General features: G+C 40.8%; 2 protein-coding genes across 6 annotated transcripts in view; one reads left to right on the top strand and one right to left on the bottom strand.

Moving 5' to 3' along the window:
* LOC120562559 (lamin-A-like) overlaps positions 1-14101 on the top strand; it is a 36060-nt gene extending 21959 nt beyond the window's left edge. For all 4 annotated transcript variants that reach the window (XM_039806303.1, XM_039806304.1, XM_039806301.1 and 1 more), the window contains exons 3-13: positions 5368-5524; positions 6215-6340; positions 6998-7168; positions 7715-7840; positions 8127-8347; positions 9962-10337; positions 10687-10794; positions 11682-11801; positions 11898-11957; positions 12060-12230; positions 13584-14101. In XM_039806303.1, the coding sequence (XP_039662237.1) occupies positions 5368-5524; positions 6215-6340; positions 6998-7168; positions 7715-7840; positions 8127-8347; positions 9962-10337; positions 10687-10794; positions 11682-11801; positions 11898-11957; positions 12060-12230; positions 13584-13619 (1672 nt within the window). In that variant the 3' untranslated portion in view covers positions 13620-14101. The remainder of the gene's footprint in view (positions 1-5367; positions 5525-6214; positions 6341-6997; positions 7169-7714; positions 7841-8126; positions 8348-9961; positions 10338-10686; positions 10795-11681; positions 11802-11897; positions 11958-12059; positions 12231-13583) is intronic.
* Positions 14102-16052: 1951 nt separating this feature from the next.
* The window catches only part of pear1 (platelet endothelial aggregation receptor 1), a 51142-nt gene continuing 48429 nt past the window's right edge, over positions 16053-18765 (bottom strand). Inside the window, exon 23 of one of the 2 annotated variants that reach the window (XM_039806299.1) lies at positions 16053-17670. In XM_039806299.1, the coding sequence (XP_039662233.1) occupies positions 17531-17670 (140 nt within the window). In that variant the 3' untranslated portion in view covers positions 16053-17530. The remainder of the gene's footprint in view (positions 17671-18765) is intronic. The other variant, XM_039806300.1, reaches the window with a different exon arrangement.

The following is an 18765-nucleotide window of genomic DNA, read 5'->3' as shown; positions in this document are numbered from 1 at the left end:
AATAGTGCTTCTTGTAAATTGTAAAAATTGTACACGAAAATATAAGATGTCTTTTTTTCTTAATTTAAATTTGGATCTGGTCTAAAATTGCTAAACTTATGTTTAAAATTGAGGTTGTAGAGTTATAGTTCCGAATGCTGATAACTACTTGGCATCTGTGTCTCATAATGTCCTGTTTGTGGCTGGCTGCAGTAATTCTGCTGCCACATCTTGTAGAAATTATAGGTTAGACTTTCCTTCAGGAGCGTACAAAAAGAACACCCTTGAGGTATTTTTAAAACCTGCACAGAAAAGTCTACAGCTTTTTTATTCCATTGCGTCCACAGTGTGGTAGAAACAGCAGACTAGGAGGCTTGATGACAAGGCCTTGGTTGCCACGACAACGGCATAGCAAACCAGGGGGGGGGAGTGGGCTTTTTTCTCTCTTTCACTCCACGAGGCGGGGTTTGTTTCTTGTTACTGGGATGGACAAAGATAGCTGTGAGTCATCCTTGAGGCTGGGAGCTGAGCCAACACATTCCTCCTCCTCCTCCTCAGATTTCTCGTCTCCATTATTCCCCCTCTTTCAGTTTTTCTTTTTGTCTCTTTCTTTCTGGCATTTCCATTTCACACCCCCCCCCCCCCCCAGCCTCTCTTCTCCTCCTCTCCCCCGTCTCACACGGTCTCCGTCCAATGGCTCCCATTTTGTCTGTGTACCTCAAAATGTGTCATTTACTCTATTTTCTCTAACAAAATGCATAAAAAGCTTTGATATTGCAGCTGAAAAGAGTGGAATAATGTGTTTATTATTTTTCAGTAATTAGTTTTTTTTCAAGAGGGTGTAGGAGGAAAGAGGACAAGTGGTCTACACTTAGAAAATAAAAATAAAGGCTTGCAGAAATTACACTTCTTTTTCAGATTTTTATTCTTTAACCGCAGAATAAAAATCGTACAGCGCTGCCCTTTTCACACAAAGGTCTTTTTTTAGTTTGCAAGCTTAGAAACAACTCCACCGCCTTGTTTTACTTGCAACAGATTTTCCTTATCTTGATGAAACAGGCTGGTAGTTTTGGGCTTTATTTACCTAATTCCCCAAATGTAATCTGCTTTTGTTTGCTCATCTGTTGGCTCGCAGCCATTCTCAGTACCACATTTGTTAGTCTCATGCTGACTGTGTATTGTTTTGTAAATATTAATAGTGTGATTCCTAAAAGATTTCTCCACACGTGTGTTCAGAGCGCAGACTGTGAGGCTTTGATGGAACAGAATGTAAACCGAAAGTCGGAGGATATTTATGCTGAGGCTCTCTAATTACACACTACATACTGGATTATATAAACAGGTAGTCCCAAGCAAACGCCTGCATGAAGAACTCCCACAAACCCTGCTCTGGCTAATGTAAATAGTATATAAGAATCTCACATGTGTAGGGGCATACATGCACATGTACTGTATGTGCCAGCATACAGACACATACAACACTACACACTGTTTTTTGCAGCCAACACTCCCACACAGTGCAAGGTTTTCCAGCATCCTTCTGTTGCCACACTGTTTTAGCCGACATCCTGGAGCCAGAAGCAAAGACAACATTGTGTTAAATATGTTGAACTAAAGCCATTGGTTGGAATGTTTTTTCACTGTTCATCTGCTGATTTCTGTTTCAATCTATTTAAATGTTTGCTAGCAGACCAGGTTTTGATGTGGTCTCCTAGGAGCCATCAAGGCTAAATGGTCCTAAACTAGTACCTGCAAATAAAAAAATAAAAAATAAATCTTTTTATCTTTATTACATTATTTTATTTATAGTATCAAATCATAACAAGAGTTATCTCGAGACACTTTACAGATAGAGTAGGTCTAGACCACACTCTATAATTTATAAAGTCCCAACAATTCTAGTAATTCCCCCAAGAGCAAGCATAGTGCGACAGTGGCGAGGAAAAACTCCCTTTTAGGAAGAAACCTCGGCTTCAAATCTGTATGAAATCCACAGATCTTACTACAATAGAACATGGTCACATTATAAGGAGTCATTTTACAAGGCAGAGTCCCTTGGTTTGGTCAGAAAATGAATGTAAGTACTTAGAAAGAAAAAAAGAAAATGTATGACTTTTAATTTGCCACCAATTTGAAAATGTTGAAAACTTAACCTGTTATTATAGAAATGCTGTAACAGCACAGTGTTGTTGAGAAACTAAAATGCACAGGAGTTCCTAGCTAGATTTTGAAAATCTCTTCGCTACTTCCTGTGATATTAATTTACAGCGCTATGCACCAACATGGAGTTGTTTTTAGGTTTTTGAATTGTTCGGTACTGACATGCGGTAACTCATGCTGGCCTCTGAAGAGCATCAATCTAAAGCTACCTAACTATACTCTAGATTTAATTGAATTTGGTTCATTCAAACAGAAAGAAATCCCGTATTCGTCACCTGGATAATGAGAGTATGTCCCTTTTTTAGTGCTAATTAACAAATGTCAGCATGCTAACACACTAAACTAAGATGTTAGCATGCTGACGTTTGCATTTAGCTCAAAGCACCACTGTGTCTAACTACCGCCCCACAGAGCCGCTTGCATGGTAGAACACTCAAAGTCTTGTTATTATTCTCACAGAACAAGTCATGTAATTGGTACATCTCATAGGGAGCACTTGTACTGAAGCCACATTTGTATACAGTAAGTCGTTTCTGTTAAGAGCATTCATGAAATTGTTACACTGCATGCCTTTCTGCTGTAAGTAACCCTCTCTTTATTTGTGTATGAAGAGAATACAAAGCACGTCAATATACGAAAATCCACTTCTGTCAAATAATTCACTGCTCGAGCCGATCCGCTGGGCCCATTAGCGCTAATGAGAGTCGCAGCAGCCACCTCCGCACACATTCATCAGCCCACAGAATCACACTGGTAAAATGTAAAATAGAAAAAAGAATTAGCGTCTAGACAAAGAGCTGTAAAGTTTTAAGTAATGTTTATCTCAAGTTGTAAACAAATATGAAAAAAAGGGTGTGCACACATCCCTAATGCATTTACACTTCACAACCCATTTAAGTGAAAAGAAAACGTCTCTCTTTGTCTCAGACCTGTTGTGGTTGATCTGGGTTTATTATTCCATACTATGTTAATGAGCAGCATTGTGGTGAATTTAAAATTGTCCACAATAACCGCAGCAGCCTTGAAAAATGAGTTTGCAAAACGCCTAGAGAGTTCTACAAGCCTCAGAGAACATGGCCCATCCAGAGGTGGCTAAACTCTGTTGTTTTGTTATAGTCACAACAAGATAATAGTCATTACACCATTTTAAAAGCAGTTACAAGTCTCATTTTACCCCAGTTACTAATTTCCCTGCCTTACAGGCATCTTCACACTGATTGATGACTCACATGTTCATATGGGACAATTGTGTCACTGTAGGCTCCAGTCTTTGTAGGTTTGTAGGTAGGAGTGTTTTAGGGTGTGTGTGTGTGTATGTATGTGTGTGTGTGTGTGTGTGTGTGTGTGTGTGTGTGTGTGTGCACTGCAGCCATATTCTTAAGTACTAGTACACCTGGGTCGTAAAGGGTCACATTCTTGTGTCTCTTTGAGTCAGTTGTAGTATGTTGACTGGAAACAAAACTTCTCAATCTGTGTGATCTACTCAGAATTCCTCTAATGTTTTCAGCTTGTTTGTACAGCAGAGACATGTGTTTCTGTTATTTAGCCTACACTTACTGATATAAATGGGGTGGACAATAAACTGGAAACTGACTGTATGCTATCCATTGTAACATTTGGAGAACATGTCTGATCAGGTGTGATGTTGATTCACTGCAAAACCGGTAATCGATGCAGGAAGTCTGTGCGTCCTTCTCAGAGCTGCTTCTTGTGTGTGTGTGTGTTTGTGTGTGTGTGTGCATGTACATAATGGTCAAACACTGAGCTGTGCTTCCTCTTTTAATTCTTTATTTTTTTAAAATCTGAACAATGAGCGGCTGAGAGGCTTATATAATAATTACCCATTCAAGTTCTCCAAGCTTGATTGTACATCTGTAAAGCATCATGGATATGTTTTCTCTGGATTTAATTTTAGACTTTTTGCTGACATAAAAGACAGCTTTTTCCACTTTCTGCTTTTTTTTCCGTTTCTCCCTGAAGCATGCAGCCACAGTGCATTTCAATTTTTCTGCCACTTTATCTTGTCTCTTTGTCCCGGCTCTTTTCAGCAAGCATCTTACAAGCTCCTCTAAAGCTCTTCTTATTGGTGTTTATTGCATGCAGTAATCTATATTAATTGCTCCATCATGAACCCACAAATTACAGTTTCACTTCTGAGGTAACAGCTTGTGAATCAACTCAATCTTTGTTGTGAGTCATTATTCTGCCGTGGAAGTGTATCTGTAGCTCACTCTGCCTGCTCGTCCTTCCACTTGCTGTCCTGATGCCTGTGGCAGTGACCGGAGGACTCTGAGGTCTGTGTGAGCAGCCTTAAAAGCCATCGCCCCCAGCAGATGGCCATTATTAGTGACAATGAAGACTAACCTCTCTTTATCTTCTCCTGGGAATGTATTGTTTTTTCCATGGCTGTATCCAATTTTTTTTCTTTCCAACCAGAACTCTAAATTGGTTCCTGTAGAGATGTAAGTGGAGAGGCGGTGAACACATGCACATTACTCACTACAGAATGCTAATAACAGTACGTTGATGTGTTGGCCTATGTTCAGTTCACATCAACAGTGGACAACTGCTGCTCTCACTGCACGGTACAATGGCAGTTTGTGTCGTCCACAACTTCTGTCACTGCAGCACAGTTGTCCACTGCTCATTAAGTTTCACTTTAAGCAGAAATAAAGGAACGGGTAGCATTAACGTTCACTTAGCAGATGTGACACCTAATGGGATCTGAAAGTATATCATGACTCAAAGTTGCCAAAGAAACAAATTAACTGGGCGAAGACAAAAGATCATGTCATGTAAACCTGTCACAGAAAAATACTTTTAGTGCATTATGTGAAAACTTTGCTGCAAAGGCATTAAGGCAACTTTATTTGTACGGCTTTTTTTAAAAATGGAAGCAGTTCAAAGTCATTTAGAGAAAAAAGAAAAGGAGAATGAAATTTAAAATTAGTATCAAGTAATAGCTTAGGTTCGTTTAGAGTTTTTAAAGCAACATGAGATGATTCACAGAGCTCCAAAGGAGCCAAATCTTGTGTATCCAAACTGCAACGTCATAAACAGCAAAATAATGTAATGTCTTAAAAAAAAAATACAGCTGCATTTCCAGAGAGAAAGAGATGCTCACCAACACTGATATGACGGAAGTATAAAGCAGGGGGGTGATAGTGACACCGTATCAAAGGGTCACAGCAAACTAACGTCTACATCTTGTCTCTCTCATGTCCACAGGAACAGTAAGAAGGAGTCTGACCTGGAGGCGGCGCTGGCCAGGCTGAGGGACCTGGAGGCCCTGCTGAACTCTAAAGATGCTTCCCTCTCCACTGCCTTGGGAGAGAAGCGGACCCTGGAGGCTGAAGTAAAGGACCTCAAGGCCCAGCTGGCCAAGGTAAAAACATCTTTATTTATGGTGGTGATTGTTGTTGTTGGCAGGATGGGCACGTTTCAAGGGTCCGAGCAAATAAAAAAACCTGTTCAGAAACCCTGAAGAAATGTCAGAAATGCATGCTTATTTATACCGCTGCATCTACACTAATATCAGGATGATTTCAGCTTACACTGGACGTCTTTTCCATTCACTCTAATTTGTAAACACAAAGCATTGTGGTCCTGTTACCGTTTAAATTAACCTCAGGGTCTGTTAAACCTTAAAGACCTGCATTGATTGTAATGGGGTAGCGGGGGGGGGTTAAAATCCTTAATTGCCATCTGTTAGAAAAAGCAGTCAATTGTTGGAGTGCAAAGCTGCAGTGGCTGACATTTGAAATCAACTGCCCAAATACCTGCTGGAAGTAGTAATTGAATGTATGTCCAGGCAGTTGATTATGAATGAGGACGAGGTGGCAAGCCAGACAAGGCTGCATTCTCTGCTGTTTGTTTTATCAATGAAGTTTACCTAAGGACTGACGTAGATACAGTTGTGGCCCTGCTCCACCTACTGGCCACACTCAGGAACTACGTGGTATTCTCTTAAAAGAATAGTTCACAGCTCAAACAATGCTGCACAGATAAAAAAAAAAAATTCTACTCGCATGCCTCCATTAAAGACACATTTCTCTTTCCTCCTCCTCCCTCCCAGTTGGACGGGAGCTTAGCCGATGCCAAGAGGCAGCTGCAGGATGAGATGCTGAGGAGAGTGGACGCCGAGAACCGCCTGCAGACCGTGAAGGAGGAACTGGAGTTCCAGAAGAACATCTACAGCGAGGTTCCCACTCTTCACCTGAGCCCTTCTATTTTTATTTAGCTGTCTAAGTCATCTGTCCTACTTTTCATCTTTTCTACATGATATTGATTCGCTTCCAACCTCCTGCTTGTTTGTTTTGCATTTCCCCTTCAGATATGTCTCTTCTTTTTGCCTCTCACCTCTCCTTTTTTTTATCTCCTTTTATTTTCACATAAATGATAAAACACACCGTACAAGTAGAAATATATACACATTTTCAAAGTATTGAAATATTTAGATTTGATTATTAAAAGAAGTTTACAATGTTGTGGTTAGTTTCCACAAGTGATAATTTTTCAAATTAAAAATGATTAGAAGTTGTTAAAGGAGTGGACTTTGCTGGAGCTCTATACTTTGTAAACAAGTAATTACTGCATAGCGACTAACTAATCAATGCAATTAAGCTTACTGACCATAACAGATTTCTACAGGTGGAGTCTTTTAGTGATTGTAGTGCCTAATAGAAAATAAAGCAAACATCAATATAAATGACTCTTTTAGTAGTTTAAGAGTGGAGAAAGTCAAATCGACTTCTAATCAACAAAAGTCTAAGTTAGACTCTTCATGTGACAAAAGCGACTCTAAGAAACTAAGCGCTCTTTAGACTGATTGCCATCCACAACCTGTCTGTGTCCGTAGGAGCTGCGCGAGTCCAAGCGTCGGCACGAGTTAAGCGTTGTGCAGATAGACAGCGGGCGGCAGCAGGAGTTTGAGAGCAAGCTGGCCGAGGCCTTGGTCGAGATGAGAGCCCAACAGGAGGAGCAGGTCCGCCTCTACAGGGAGGAGATCGAGAAGACCTACAACTCTAAGGTACATCCGGATGCTGCAGGAGACACTGTCGCCACCTAGAGTGCAAGTAGAGGCTGTTGCTCCTAATTGTAGTTCAGCTTCATGTGTAGATGGTTTGCTAATCGCTTTAGTGAGCTGCGAGCAGTCCAAAAGCCACAGCTCAGGTAATGCATATTGATTCACACCCTTTCTACACTCAGTCAGTGTATAACTTCCTCCGTCAGCTTGTCTCTTGCCTCTAATCTACATACAGGAGGGAAATGAGGGATACGTGGATGTGGATACGCATCAGTGACATCAGTTTTTGTCATTGGAATTTACTTGTAAATGAAACCATACCTTTGTTTTACTAGACCACTTGAGACATATTTTAATGTTTCAAAATGAGTTACCTTAACAGTAGAAATTGCAAGAGCCTAAAGAGTCATGTCTACTGTAGCTTTAAGTGTTCAAAAGAGCTAAGATGCAGTCCCCTGAAATACAGTAAAGAAACAACAGCACAGTTTTAGTCTCTCTCTCTCTCTCTCTCCCTCCCTCCCTCTCTCTCTCCCTCTCTCTGTATGTCAGCTGGAGAATGCTCGTCATTCAGCTGACAGGAACAGCCACTTGGTGGGAGCCGCTCATGAAGAGCTGCAGCAGACCCGTGTACGATTGGAGGGCATGTCAGGCCAGCTCAGCCTGCTGCAGAAACAGGTACACACACACACACACACACACACACACACACACACACACACACACACACACAGTCTGCTGTCAGTCACATTATCTGTCAGAGGTTTATCTGTCTGCTGGTTTTACCAGCCACGCTGCTTTGTGGCTGACTGAGCACCATTGATTAATTTAATTTTAAGCTTCATCTGACTCATCAAGCAGACTTTGCAATGTTTGTACTGTTACAAGGAGTGTACAGACTGCTTAATTGGCTTAATTGGTCTTAATTGACTAACCTTTTGTATGTGTGTTCTCTCTAAATCAGCTGGCAGCGAGCGAGTCCAAGGTGCGGGAGCTGGAGGAGGCCCTGTCGAGGGAGCGGGACATGAGTCGGCGGCGGCTGGAGGATAAAGAGCGGGAGATGGCTGATATCCGAGCTCGGCTGATGCTGCAGCTGGAGGAGTACCAGGAGCTGCTGGACATCAAACTGGCCCTGGACATGGAGATTAATGCTTACAGGAAGCTGCTGGAGGGAGAGGAGGAGAGGTGAGATTGTTGTAAAACAGTAGCTAGACCATTGCTAAACATAGACACCTTTAAGGCAAATGAAGGTGTACAGGTTGTTAAAGGAAATAAGAATCAGTAACAAGTCAGAATACAGTAAAAAAACAGTAAAGTCATTATAATCTCTACTGACTTTGCTAATCAAGAACCGATCGGCTCCGCAAAGTTTAGCGCAAACTACTTAGAATCCCCATAACCCTACATGCTGACATACCTGTCCACATGCTTATTTACTTTTGGTTTTTCATGGTTTGGATCCCTTCATTTTAATAAAGGAAAATCTTATTGTTACAGCATACAATGACATATTATAGACAATAGCATGCTTTCAACTTTGTTGGGGAACAACAGTTTGGGGGAAGTGCCCCCATGCACAAAGTCAGGTCTAAAAGGAAAAGTTTTTTCCCCAGCTGGTGTGAAGAACTTTAGTGGTCTTAAACCCAGAAGAGTGGAGGCTGTTATAGCAGCAGATTATGCCCGTGGTTTTGGAATGAGATGGTCAACAATCGCATACGGGTGTAATGTTCAGTTATCCATATATTTTTGGCCATGATGTGTAAGACATGGTTCTAAAGTCAAAGTGGCTGAGCCATGCTTGTTTTCAGTCACAAACGCCTGCATGAAGGATAAAGCTCAAGTTGTAGTTTCTGTCAGTGCAGCCGATGGCGTTCTATGAGCCTGCTGCAGTAACAGCAAAGGCAGTTCTTCTTAGATCACTTCTGGTTCTGGGCTCTTGGAGCATCAACCAATTACTGGAGCATGTTGGATACAGTAGCTGTGGGTAGAGTAGTAGAGTACTGGAACAGTAAGGATGTAAGGAAGAGATATAAAAAGGCTATTAACCAACAGTGAGGCTCAAGGTCAAGGTAAACTTTGTTATCCACAAGTAGGAAAGTCATGTGATCACCATTACACGCTCCATATTATATCATAGACTGTATAATATTAATGGACAAAGCATCTGGTTCAGTGAAGTGCTGCAAATGTGGAAGTGCCTTAAACCTGCATTCTATCTGAATTCCAGCAGGGGGAGACACGTGCGGTTGCAAAAGGAGATCGGTTTCTGTAGAAGTCTATGAGAAAGTGACCCACTTCTCACTTGATTTATTACCTCAGTAAACATTTTCATAATGAGTTTATGGTCTCAATCGCTAGTTTTAGGTCTTCTGCAATACAGAATAATGTAAATTCTTTGAATTATGGTCTTGCTGATTTTAAAATCGGCGATAAAGCAGGGTGTGTTTTAGGGCGTGGCTATGATGTGATTGCCAGTGAAAGTGTGTACTTTAACCTAGAGTGTAAGCAGCTCCTCCCTCACTCCTCCCTCTCGTCTAAAATCGTCACATCCGCAACCAGGATGGCTGCGCCTGTAACGGCAAACTCGGCGACTCATAGCAGATCTCCACAAACCAATGGGTGACGTCACACCTGCTCTGTCCATTAATATTATACAGTCTATGATTGTTATACAGCCTACTGCATAACGTTAAAAACATAAAACATTAAAAGAAAGAAGGACAAGACAGACAAAGCTGTATGTTGCACTGACTGCTTTGTTCTAAATATATCATCTAAATCTCTTCTTTCCTTTTTTAGGCTGCGTCTGTCACCTGGCGGCACCACAAAGGTCACAGTGGCACGGACCTCCGGCTCAGCCCACAGCCACGCCAGCCGGGTGCTCTCCGGCTCAGGCCACAGCCACAGCACCCGCGTGGTCCACTCCTCCGGCACTGGCACCCCCGCTGCAGGCGCCACGGCGGCGGTCACGGCCTCCAGCAGCCGCAACTCCTCCGGCACAGCCAGCGCCAAGAAGCGGCGCCTCAATGACAACGACAGCGAGAGCTCCAGCATGGTGGGGGGCACTGTGACCAAGACTCGCATTAGTCAGAACGCCTCAGCCAGCGGCCGCGTCACAGTGGATGAGGTCGACCTGGAGGGCAAGTTTGTCCGTCTCAGCAACAAGGCTGACGAGGTTAGTGAGTGCTTCTATCGGTTTTCAACCCTTTCAACCTGTCTTAAGATGATTTCAAAGCATTGAGACTGCACTTCTAAAGGTGGTAAAATATTTAAATAGACTGTTCTGGTTACATAATAATAATACGTAACTAACAATTTTTGATCATTTAATTAACCAATGTTTGATCAAAAGTAGTGTTCTGGTATTACTTTTGATAGCAGAGTATGTATTCTAAGAGGTATAGCTGTAAATATCTGTAGCTTCAGCCTTTTTGGTCTGTTAAAACTTTCATGGGCCGAAAGTCAATTTTGTTTTTAAATGTTCTGTCCCACCGTCCATCTCCCTTCCCATTACTCTCACGCAGGACCAATCTCTGGCCAACTGGCAGGTGAAGAGACAAGTAGGTAATGCCAGCGCCATCATCTACAAGTTTCCTACCAAGTTCACTCTGAAGGCCGGAGGAACTGTCACTGTAAGTATTTTTAATTTTTTTTTAACTTATTTTAACCACGAAACCCATTGAGATTCAGAATCTCTTTTACAAGGGAGTCCTGGCCAAGGCAGCAGCAACAAAGTCTCAACATGCAGAAACAAAAGCAAGCAACAGACTTAATACAAAATAGAAAAATGACATTACACACTAAGAAAATCTGAATTCTGTAACATGACATGTGCATTTAGCGGTCAGGAAATCCTATTTTTAAAATCTTCCATGCTAACAAAATAATCTAGATTAAGGTGACTTTGAAGCTGACACCAAGATGACAGAGCAAAACCTTAAAAGCACTTTCACCAAACACGGTACGGGTTTCTAGGAATGACGTACGTCATTTGTTCATTTGAAGTTACACCAAGTTTACTAGATTTGTCCGTTTGTTGATCTTTCCATTGTTGATTTGATTATCTACACATAAAGGTACTTTTTCTTTGACCACTAGTAGTGCTGGGGAGCAACATTTTGATGAGTGGGTACTCATTTTGTTCGTATTGGGGCATGCGCAAAGGCATGCGGGTGACGTAATGCACATCCCTGCCAATGCTTTTCACTTATCAATAGGAAGAAAAGTATCAACGTGTGAAAACACAAGAAAGAAGACTACAAACTTCTGAACCTGGACATAAAAAAAATGGTTTAGAAAAAGTAGTATGTGGAAGAAAATGCATTCAGCAGGCCCACAGAATACACAGCATGATTTGAATGTAAACAAAGGGATTTTTTTTTTTTTTTAAGAAAACTCCACAGGACACATTTTTTAATTACTTTTCTTCTTTTTTCTGTATGGCAGTAGCAGCTTAAGAGTTATTAGTTAAGTTGATGATCTCTTGCCAGCTCTGACCTTTGACCTTTGACCTTTGCAGATCTGGGCTGCATCTGGCGGTGGAACCCACAACCCCCCCTCTGACCTGGTGTGGAAGAACCAGAGCTCCTGGGGCACCGGCGACCTCCTGCAGACCACCCTCATTAGCGCCAACGGAGAGGTCGGCCTTCGCCCGTATTTGTTTGAGCTTGTCTAATATTACTATTCATTTTGAACTGCAATTACTTAATCATTTTGTCCCTTTCTTCACCATCAGGAAATGGCCATGAGGAAAGTGACCCGCACCCTGTTCCATGAAGATGAAGATGACGACATGGTAAGTTCCTCTTCAGTTGAGGCAAGTCCTGCAGCGTCACCCAGTTGAGCGGCAGTGTTAAGTTACTCGCCCTGTTGTGTGTCGCCCCCCCCCCCCCCGCAGGGGGCCCACAGCACGAGCGGCGCAGACAACGAGTACAACCTGCGGAGCCGCACCGTGATCTGCGACTCCTGTGGGCAGACGCAGGACCGCTCGGGTGTTTGCAGCAGCGGGGGTCTACCTGAAGGCCTCATGGGACATTCCTTTTTCATGGGGACCAACGAGCCCAGACAGGTACTGTACAGTTACTGTGTTACAACATGGACAGCAGTAATTACACAGCATAAAGCACAACCGCATTGTACTATATATTTTATGAGAAAATATGACTTTTGTATGATTTTATTACTGGGTAACATAGTTTGCAAGATCACACCGGTAAACGATAAAAGTATAGAATGATTTGAAACTGAGTTTTGTTTGTCTGTAGTTAATTACATAATAAATGCAGCTGAAAGTGCAAATCAACAAAACACAAACCATCTTCCCTAGAATGCTGATGCTTCCTTTGTCTCTTTGGAGAACAAGAACACTTGCATAGAAACTTTACAGTTTAAACTTACAAGAAACTCAGTTTAGATATATGGTTCTTACGTGTTGGAATACATACGCTACAACAGTATAAATGGGCATTTCAATTAGATGCAAATAAAAACTATGACGACTGTGGAAACAACAAAGACAGGTTGCTTATGTTGCTATAGCAATACACAAACGACATAGCATATTTGGTGTAAAGGTTACCGAGGTCCCTCACAGCCATAAACTGTAAATTTGACTAAGACGAGCCCCCAACAACCATAGCTGAAAGCACCACAGAGCAGCTTTCACCCAACAAGAAACCAAATGAAAAGTTGAGTTTCAATAAACCTGCGGATTATACTAGTTTGTGCCTCATACATCAAACGATTAAACATGATTTTAAATAAAAATGACAAAATAAGCTGCGTATGTAACTATGTTAAGCGTATTTGCAGGAGAGAGAGAGAGAGAGAGAGAGAGAGAGAGAGAGAGAGAGAGAGAGAGAGAGAGAGAGAGAGAGAGAGAGAGAGAGAGAGAGAGAGAGAGAGAGAGAGAGAGAGAGAGAGAGAGAGAGAGATGAGCTGTTTAGCGTTACGTTTTATGCTCAAAGCTGCAGCTGTAACAGTAAAACGTGTAGCTGCCATTTCACAGTTAACATGGGAAAACTCCCCTGTTGCTCTGCCGCACAAAATTCCAGCAACAGAGCCGCACATGACGTAGATAACACACTTCTTTAGCTCCAAATTACCTATACCACACTGGTGTTCCGGATGTTTTAGCAAGTTATGTGAGATCTTTGGTAATGTGCAACAACAACCAAAAAGTGCAAATAGTGACTCGGCAAGATCCCCCAGTCTTTTAAAATCTTATATTCTGTGGATAAGGACTCCAAGACGCTGTCTTTTAGATGTGGGAGGGTGTCAGACTTCAGTCTTCTCAAAGTCTTCTAGTTTATGGTCGGCATAACCAGGAACCTGACTGTATTCATAGATAGATTGTTAAAGTCCTTCCACTTTTCTTATTTTCTCCACGTTAAACGCTGCACTGTGTCACTTCCTCCTTCAGGGTCGGGCTAAGCCGGAGAACTGCTCCATCATGTAAAAACCAGACGGCACCTCACCTGAACCCCCCACCACCTCCTGCAACCCACAAAGGAGAAACATGATTTTCTCCTGCTGGGTTGTTTGTCTTTATTATTTTTTCTTTTTTATATGGTCTTATTTTGTATTCAGATTAATCTGCAGGTTAGAATTGCTTTGAGGTTTTTGGGCAAAGGGCACAGGATTTTCATATTCAGCTTTTGAGTTGGTATATTCAAGTTACGTTATTGCATGTGTGCTGTGCTAATGCTCGTCCTGCTTTTTCTTGCACATTCTCTCCACACACACACACACACACACACACACACACACACACACACACACACACACACACACACACACACACACACACACACACACACACACACACACACACACACACACAGCTCTATTGACCAGTGCTTGTGCTTTGATCCGAGCCGGGGTTTCACATTTAATGGCCATGCTGTCATCACTCAACACGCACAGCTAGTGAACCCTGTCAGGAATTTTAAAAAAAAAAAAAAAAAAAGAAAGGGAAAAAAAATGTTTTTATATTTTATCACCCATCAAATTGATCCAATCTCTACTTAAGGTGATGTTTACATTTGAAATGTGGACAGTATTGTGCTATCTTGAGATACTCTAGAGAAAATACATTTAATTTTGTTTTTGTTTTGATAAACTATGTTGGAAAGGTCTCCAAAGAAAGCAGAAGTACTGGAAGCTCAGGGTGTTCAGCAGTTTTTTTACCTTTAGCCTTAGACAAACTTGTCTTATTACATTTTCTACATGGATTTACAGTAGATCATACAGTTGGGCTGCTATGGTGCACACCGAGAAAATAATTATTTAAAATAAATATATTTCTTTCTGCAATTCACAGCTGGACCCCAGAGAGATGTATTTAGTTAGGCTTTTGAACATGTGGGGAAATAAGGAATTCAATTATAATTATTGTTTGCTGGATAAGTTGAATGTACCTAGTTAAATGCGCATCTTAGTTTGATGTACATTTAAATATGTTGACCTATTAGATAACTCCAAAGATGTTTTGTCAAGATGAGAGGAACATGTAGGATTTGTTTTTTACCTGTGGGGAAATACCAGGAATAGGTACTATGTTTTGAGTCTTTACTGGTGCCATATATACAGTATATATTTGTAGGATGTTTCAACTTATTGAACCAAATGAACATTATTATAATAGAAAGATGTTGCTGCTATTTACAGAGTGCAACAGTATTTTTTTGGAAGCATTTTAGCAAGCTTTTTTTTTTTTTTTACAGATTAAATAAAACAAAAGTGCCTTTTAGGACCGAAAAAGCAATCACTGTACTTTGGGCACATGCCTAGTATAACAGTCTTGTGACTGTCAGCTGTCTGATTTGTGTTGCTCCTAAAAACTGGTCATAAGGGCTTGTTTTCCCCCCTTTCCTCTTAAGATTACTGGCTTTGCAAATCCCCAAGCATGATTTTGGGATCTTAGTAGGATTGTGTGGTTTCTATACTTTTTGATTTTGGCTTCAGGCACTGCTTTTATTGAGGGCCTCGCTAAATATGCACAGCAGGTAGACTTGTACTGTAGTCTGGCAGCTTAAGTCATTTATACTCCAGCGAAAAAGTGTATCAAAGAATATGGAAAATACTTGATAGCTGTTTTGGACATTGTTTTTTTAGTATTGTACTTAATTCTTTTGTGCCATATTGATTCTTTTTTTTTTTTTTTTTTTTGGGCTTAAGTAGATGTCGGATTTCTACACTATGATCCCCAAAGTGCCTTAAAGTCCATGACAATCTTTAAAGAAATGGCCAGCTCCAAAGATGAGAGGTTTATAATTAACAGATGTAGTGTTTATCTCATATGTGCATGTAGTACTGTATGTACTTGAAATATATGCAACTATTAACTGAATCCTCCCACTCAGAACCGATCATTTAAAGGGTGTGGTCAGGGTTTTTCAGAGGCCTGTTTGACGGAGTTGAAGCCAGAAAGAAACTTCTTCCTGTACGCGTTTTTCTAAGAAACGGACAGCTGCTCTTTAACATTTATATGTAATGCTAGTTTAAGGTAAAGAACCAAGACACTACCAAAATGAGATTTAAACCACAGATGCGCTTTATGTGAAAAGTCTAGAAAGGCCTTTGTGAAATCCTGAACCCTCCCTGTTCAAGTCTTGATTGAGGCCTCATGAATCCTCATGAAGGACTTGAGGATTTAAAATGTTACTGAAAGGGAATTGTTGTTGTTGAGCCTTTAATGCCAAAGTTGTAATTAGCCTGAAGTAGGATTTGTGTCTATCATAATGATGCTGTTATAACATTATAGAAAAGCCATTCAGTCAATGTAATGAATGTCTGTCTGTTTTTGTTTCTTTGCTTTTCTAAAATAATGCTGAGTAAAAAAAATGTTTTCACAGTGACGGCCTGTTGTAGATATTTCCTTGTTAGAACATTGTCATTCAAAAGTGCAGCCGTTTTTATTTACATTATTTACACGTTTCCATGGTTACATTCAAAAATATATGTTCATATGTATATAAAAAAAGCTGAAGCTCTACCCAAAACTATAGCATTTAAAGCTCACTGTACATTCTTTTGGTACACAGGGTTTCTATTATCTGATTGACTGAACAATTAACTTTATTTGATACAAAACAAAACACTTTATAGCATTTCTAAAATGATTTAGAGGCAACACAAGGCTTAGGTTGACCAAAAAAAATACAAAACTATTAATACTTATTTTGTGGAATTTTGGGTGAACCGGCCCTTTTTAATACCATGCAAAGACAAAAGATGCCGTAAGGCGCTGTATTGACATTCATAATGCTGCTTTGATTTGGCTTGGAATTCCCCATTTGATGATGGTTTATTATTCACAACATAAACGGTGTTTGTGCTTATGAGCCTTTAGTATCCATTGAGCATACGTGTGCGATCTTTGGTCACAAACCCCTTAAAACATCTTAACATAGGGCTGGTCTTCTACATTACCGTGGATCTAACAATATATTCATTTCTATATACAAAGTTGTCATCTGACAGCAGCAATAAGTGAGCCACATTTGTTTAAACAAACAGGGGACACGTGTGTCAACTGTTGGAGAAGAAAATGCTGTTCATCTCGGAAATATTTGGTACTCTGATGAAACAACCTGAATATCAGCAATACAATATATATTTTTTTTTATTAATGTGTCTTAGACCAAAGCCTGGCAGGATTTTTTTGCCTAATAAAACAAACTTGTATGTATCAGAGGACATCTTTATATGACTGAGGTCGACAAGGTTTTTCGACGAGCAAATCAAAAAGAACTCCAGCTGTGATGAGTTCAACCAAAGCTGCCTGTTAAAAAAAAAAAAAAAGTTTAGATTGAAAAAAAGGTAAAATACCTAAATTTAGAAATCTTCAATGTGTTCATTAGATGTTTTTGATGATGAAGGCAGAAAAAAAAAATTAATTCAGATATATTTTTTTTTTTTTTTTTAAAAGGGGGCCTTTTGAACATGCAAAATGTCTGGGAAACTTTAATTACAGCCCGTTTTAGATGAGTTCAAAGACATAAACATTCCCAAGTTTCTGCTTTTAACAGTGAAGTCTTCTGGCTTATTTTTCCCATGGGAGGTGAATGCAGCTGAAGCCCCGCTGGCGTTGCCACAGTCCAACCTTCCTCCCCGCAGCCTGCTGGCTCCCCAGTCTGGATGACAAGTCTGTCACGGTGAAGCGAGTACCACTTAAGCCCACAGAGGGGCGGTGTTGAGTTGGCCGGAGGGCATCCAGTAAACAATAGTTCCTTCGTGGGACTAGGTGCCGGTCTGCAGCTCTGATTATCAAAGAAGAGCGTACAGGTTTGCTCTGTCTTTGCGAGCACCGGCCTGAAATCATCCCCAGAGTGAGGAGGAGGGAAGCTTGCTCTGCTGCTGTGACTGTCACTGAGGTGCTCTCCTGGGGGAGGGGGGGCGGCGGACAGGCGGCAGGTCGTAGTGTCCCGGGATGTGGCTGTTCACTGGGAGGTCGTAGTGGCTCTGGGGGTCCTCATGTGGAGCGTGACCGAGGGAACTCTGACGTTCTGGGGGGGGGGAGAAGATGAACACATTGAGATAAGCAGACACATGAGTGTGTGTCATTTCTTTGGTTTTAGTCGGAGTGAAAATGTTGACTCATCTGAAATGGTCACATTTTCACGTTTTAACAACTGGTTTGATTACGTGTCTTCCTGGTACTGCATATAGATTACACCTGTGTACTGCATGGTGATAGTATTGAGCCTTCTTTGAACTACAGGGTGGCACAGAGCACATGCTGAAAAATCTTTTTTTCATGCTTCTAATCCGATCTTGACCCAGACTCGACTGAGATCTTGAGATTTACTTAACCCTTGTGTTTGTCTTGGGGTCAAATTTGACCCGTTTTCAAAGTTCCTTTATCAGAAATATGTTCTGCCATTCAAAGTATTAAAATGGTTTCAAAACAGTTTCCTGACTGAACATTGCCATATACCAGTCTGTGATAATCCTTCAACATATATTCATTTGATCTTCACTACAGTGGAAATTATTCATAATTTCTGCCTATTTTACTCCAAAATAAGGTATAATTTCATGTACAGTAAATGTTGTTTATTGACCATAAATTAAAAATATGGTTATACTATACTTTGTGCTTTATAAAAAGGCAAAACAGACCAGGAGTTAATTTTATTGGAAGACAACAAGTTCATGGTCAACAGGAAGACAACACAAGGGTTAAAGCCACTGGAAACCCAAATCCACAATAGCCTTCTAACTATGTCATTTAGGATCTTATAAACATAATAAGTATCTAAAAGTATTACTAATTAGTTTCAATCCAAATTCGAAATATTGTCATTTAAGTTTCTCTTAACTTTCCTGGTATTGTGTTTTAATTGGGCGTGGTTATGCTCAGATATTTATTACGAATTTTACGTAATAAATTCCGCGAACCAATCGCAGAAAAAATGTACGAGTCACGTCACTTGTACCAAGGAACAAAACCACTGCTCCCGCTTAATCGGTCTCTTTCTGAGTCAACTCATCTCTCTTCAATAACAAGCCTTTCGTATATGGCCTAGCTATCTATCTAGCTTTCTATTTCTTTTTGCCATCGTGCTTGTGTGTGTGTGGTCCCTGGGTGCACATCCACC

This window comes from Perca fluviatilis, chromosome 7, assembly GCF_010015445.1.
Source record: "Perca fluviatilis chromosome 7, GENO_Pfluv_1.0, whole genome shotgun sequence".
NCBI lineage: Eukaryota > Metazoa > Chordata > Actinopteri > Perciformes > Percidae > Perca > Perca fluviatilis.
Note: the sequence above shows the minus strand (reverse complement) of the source record. Positions and strands in the feature narration are given on the sequence as shown.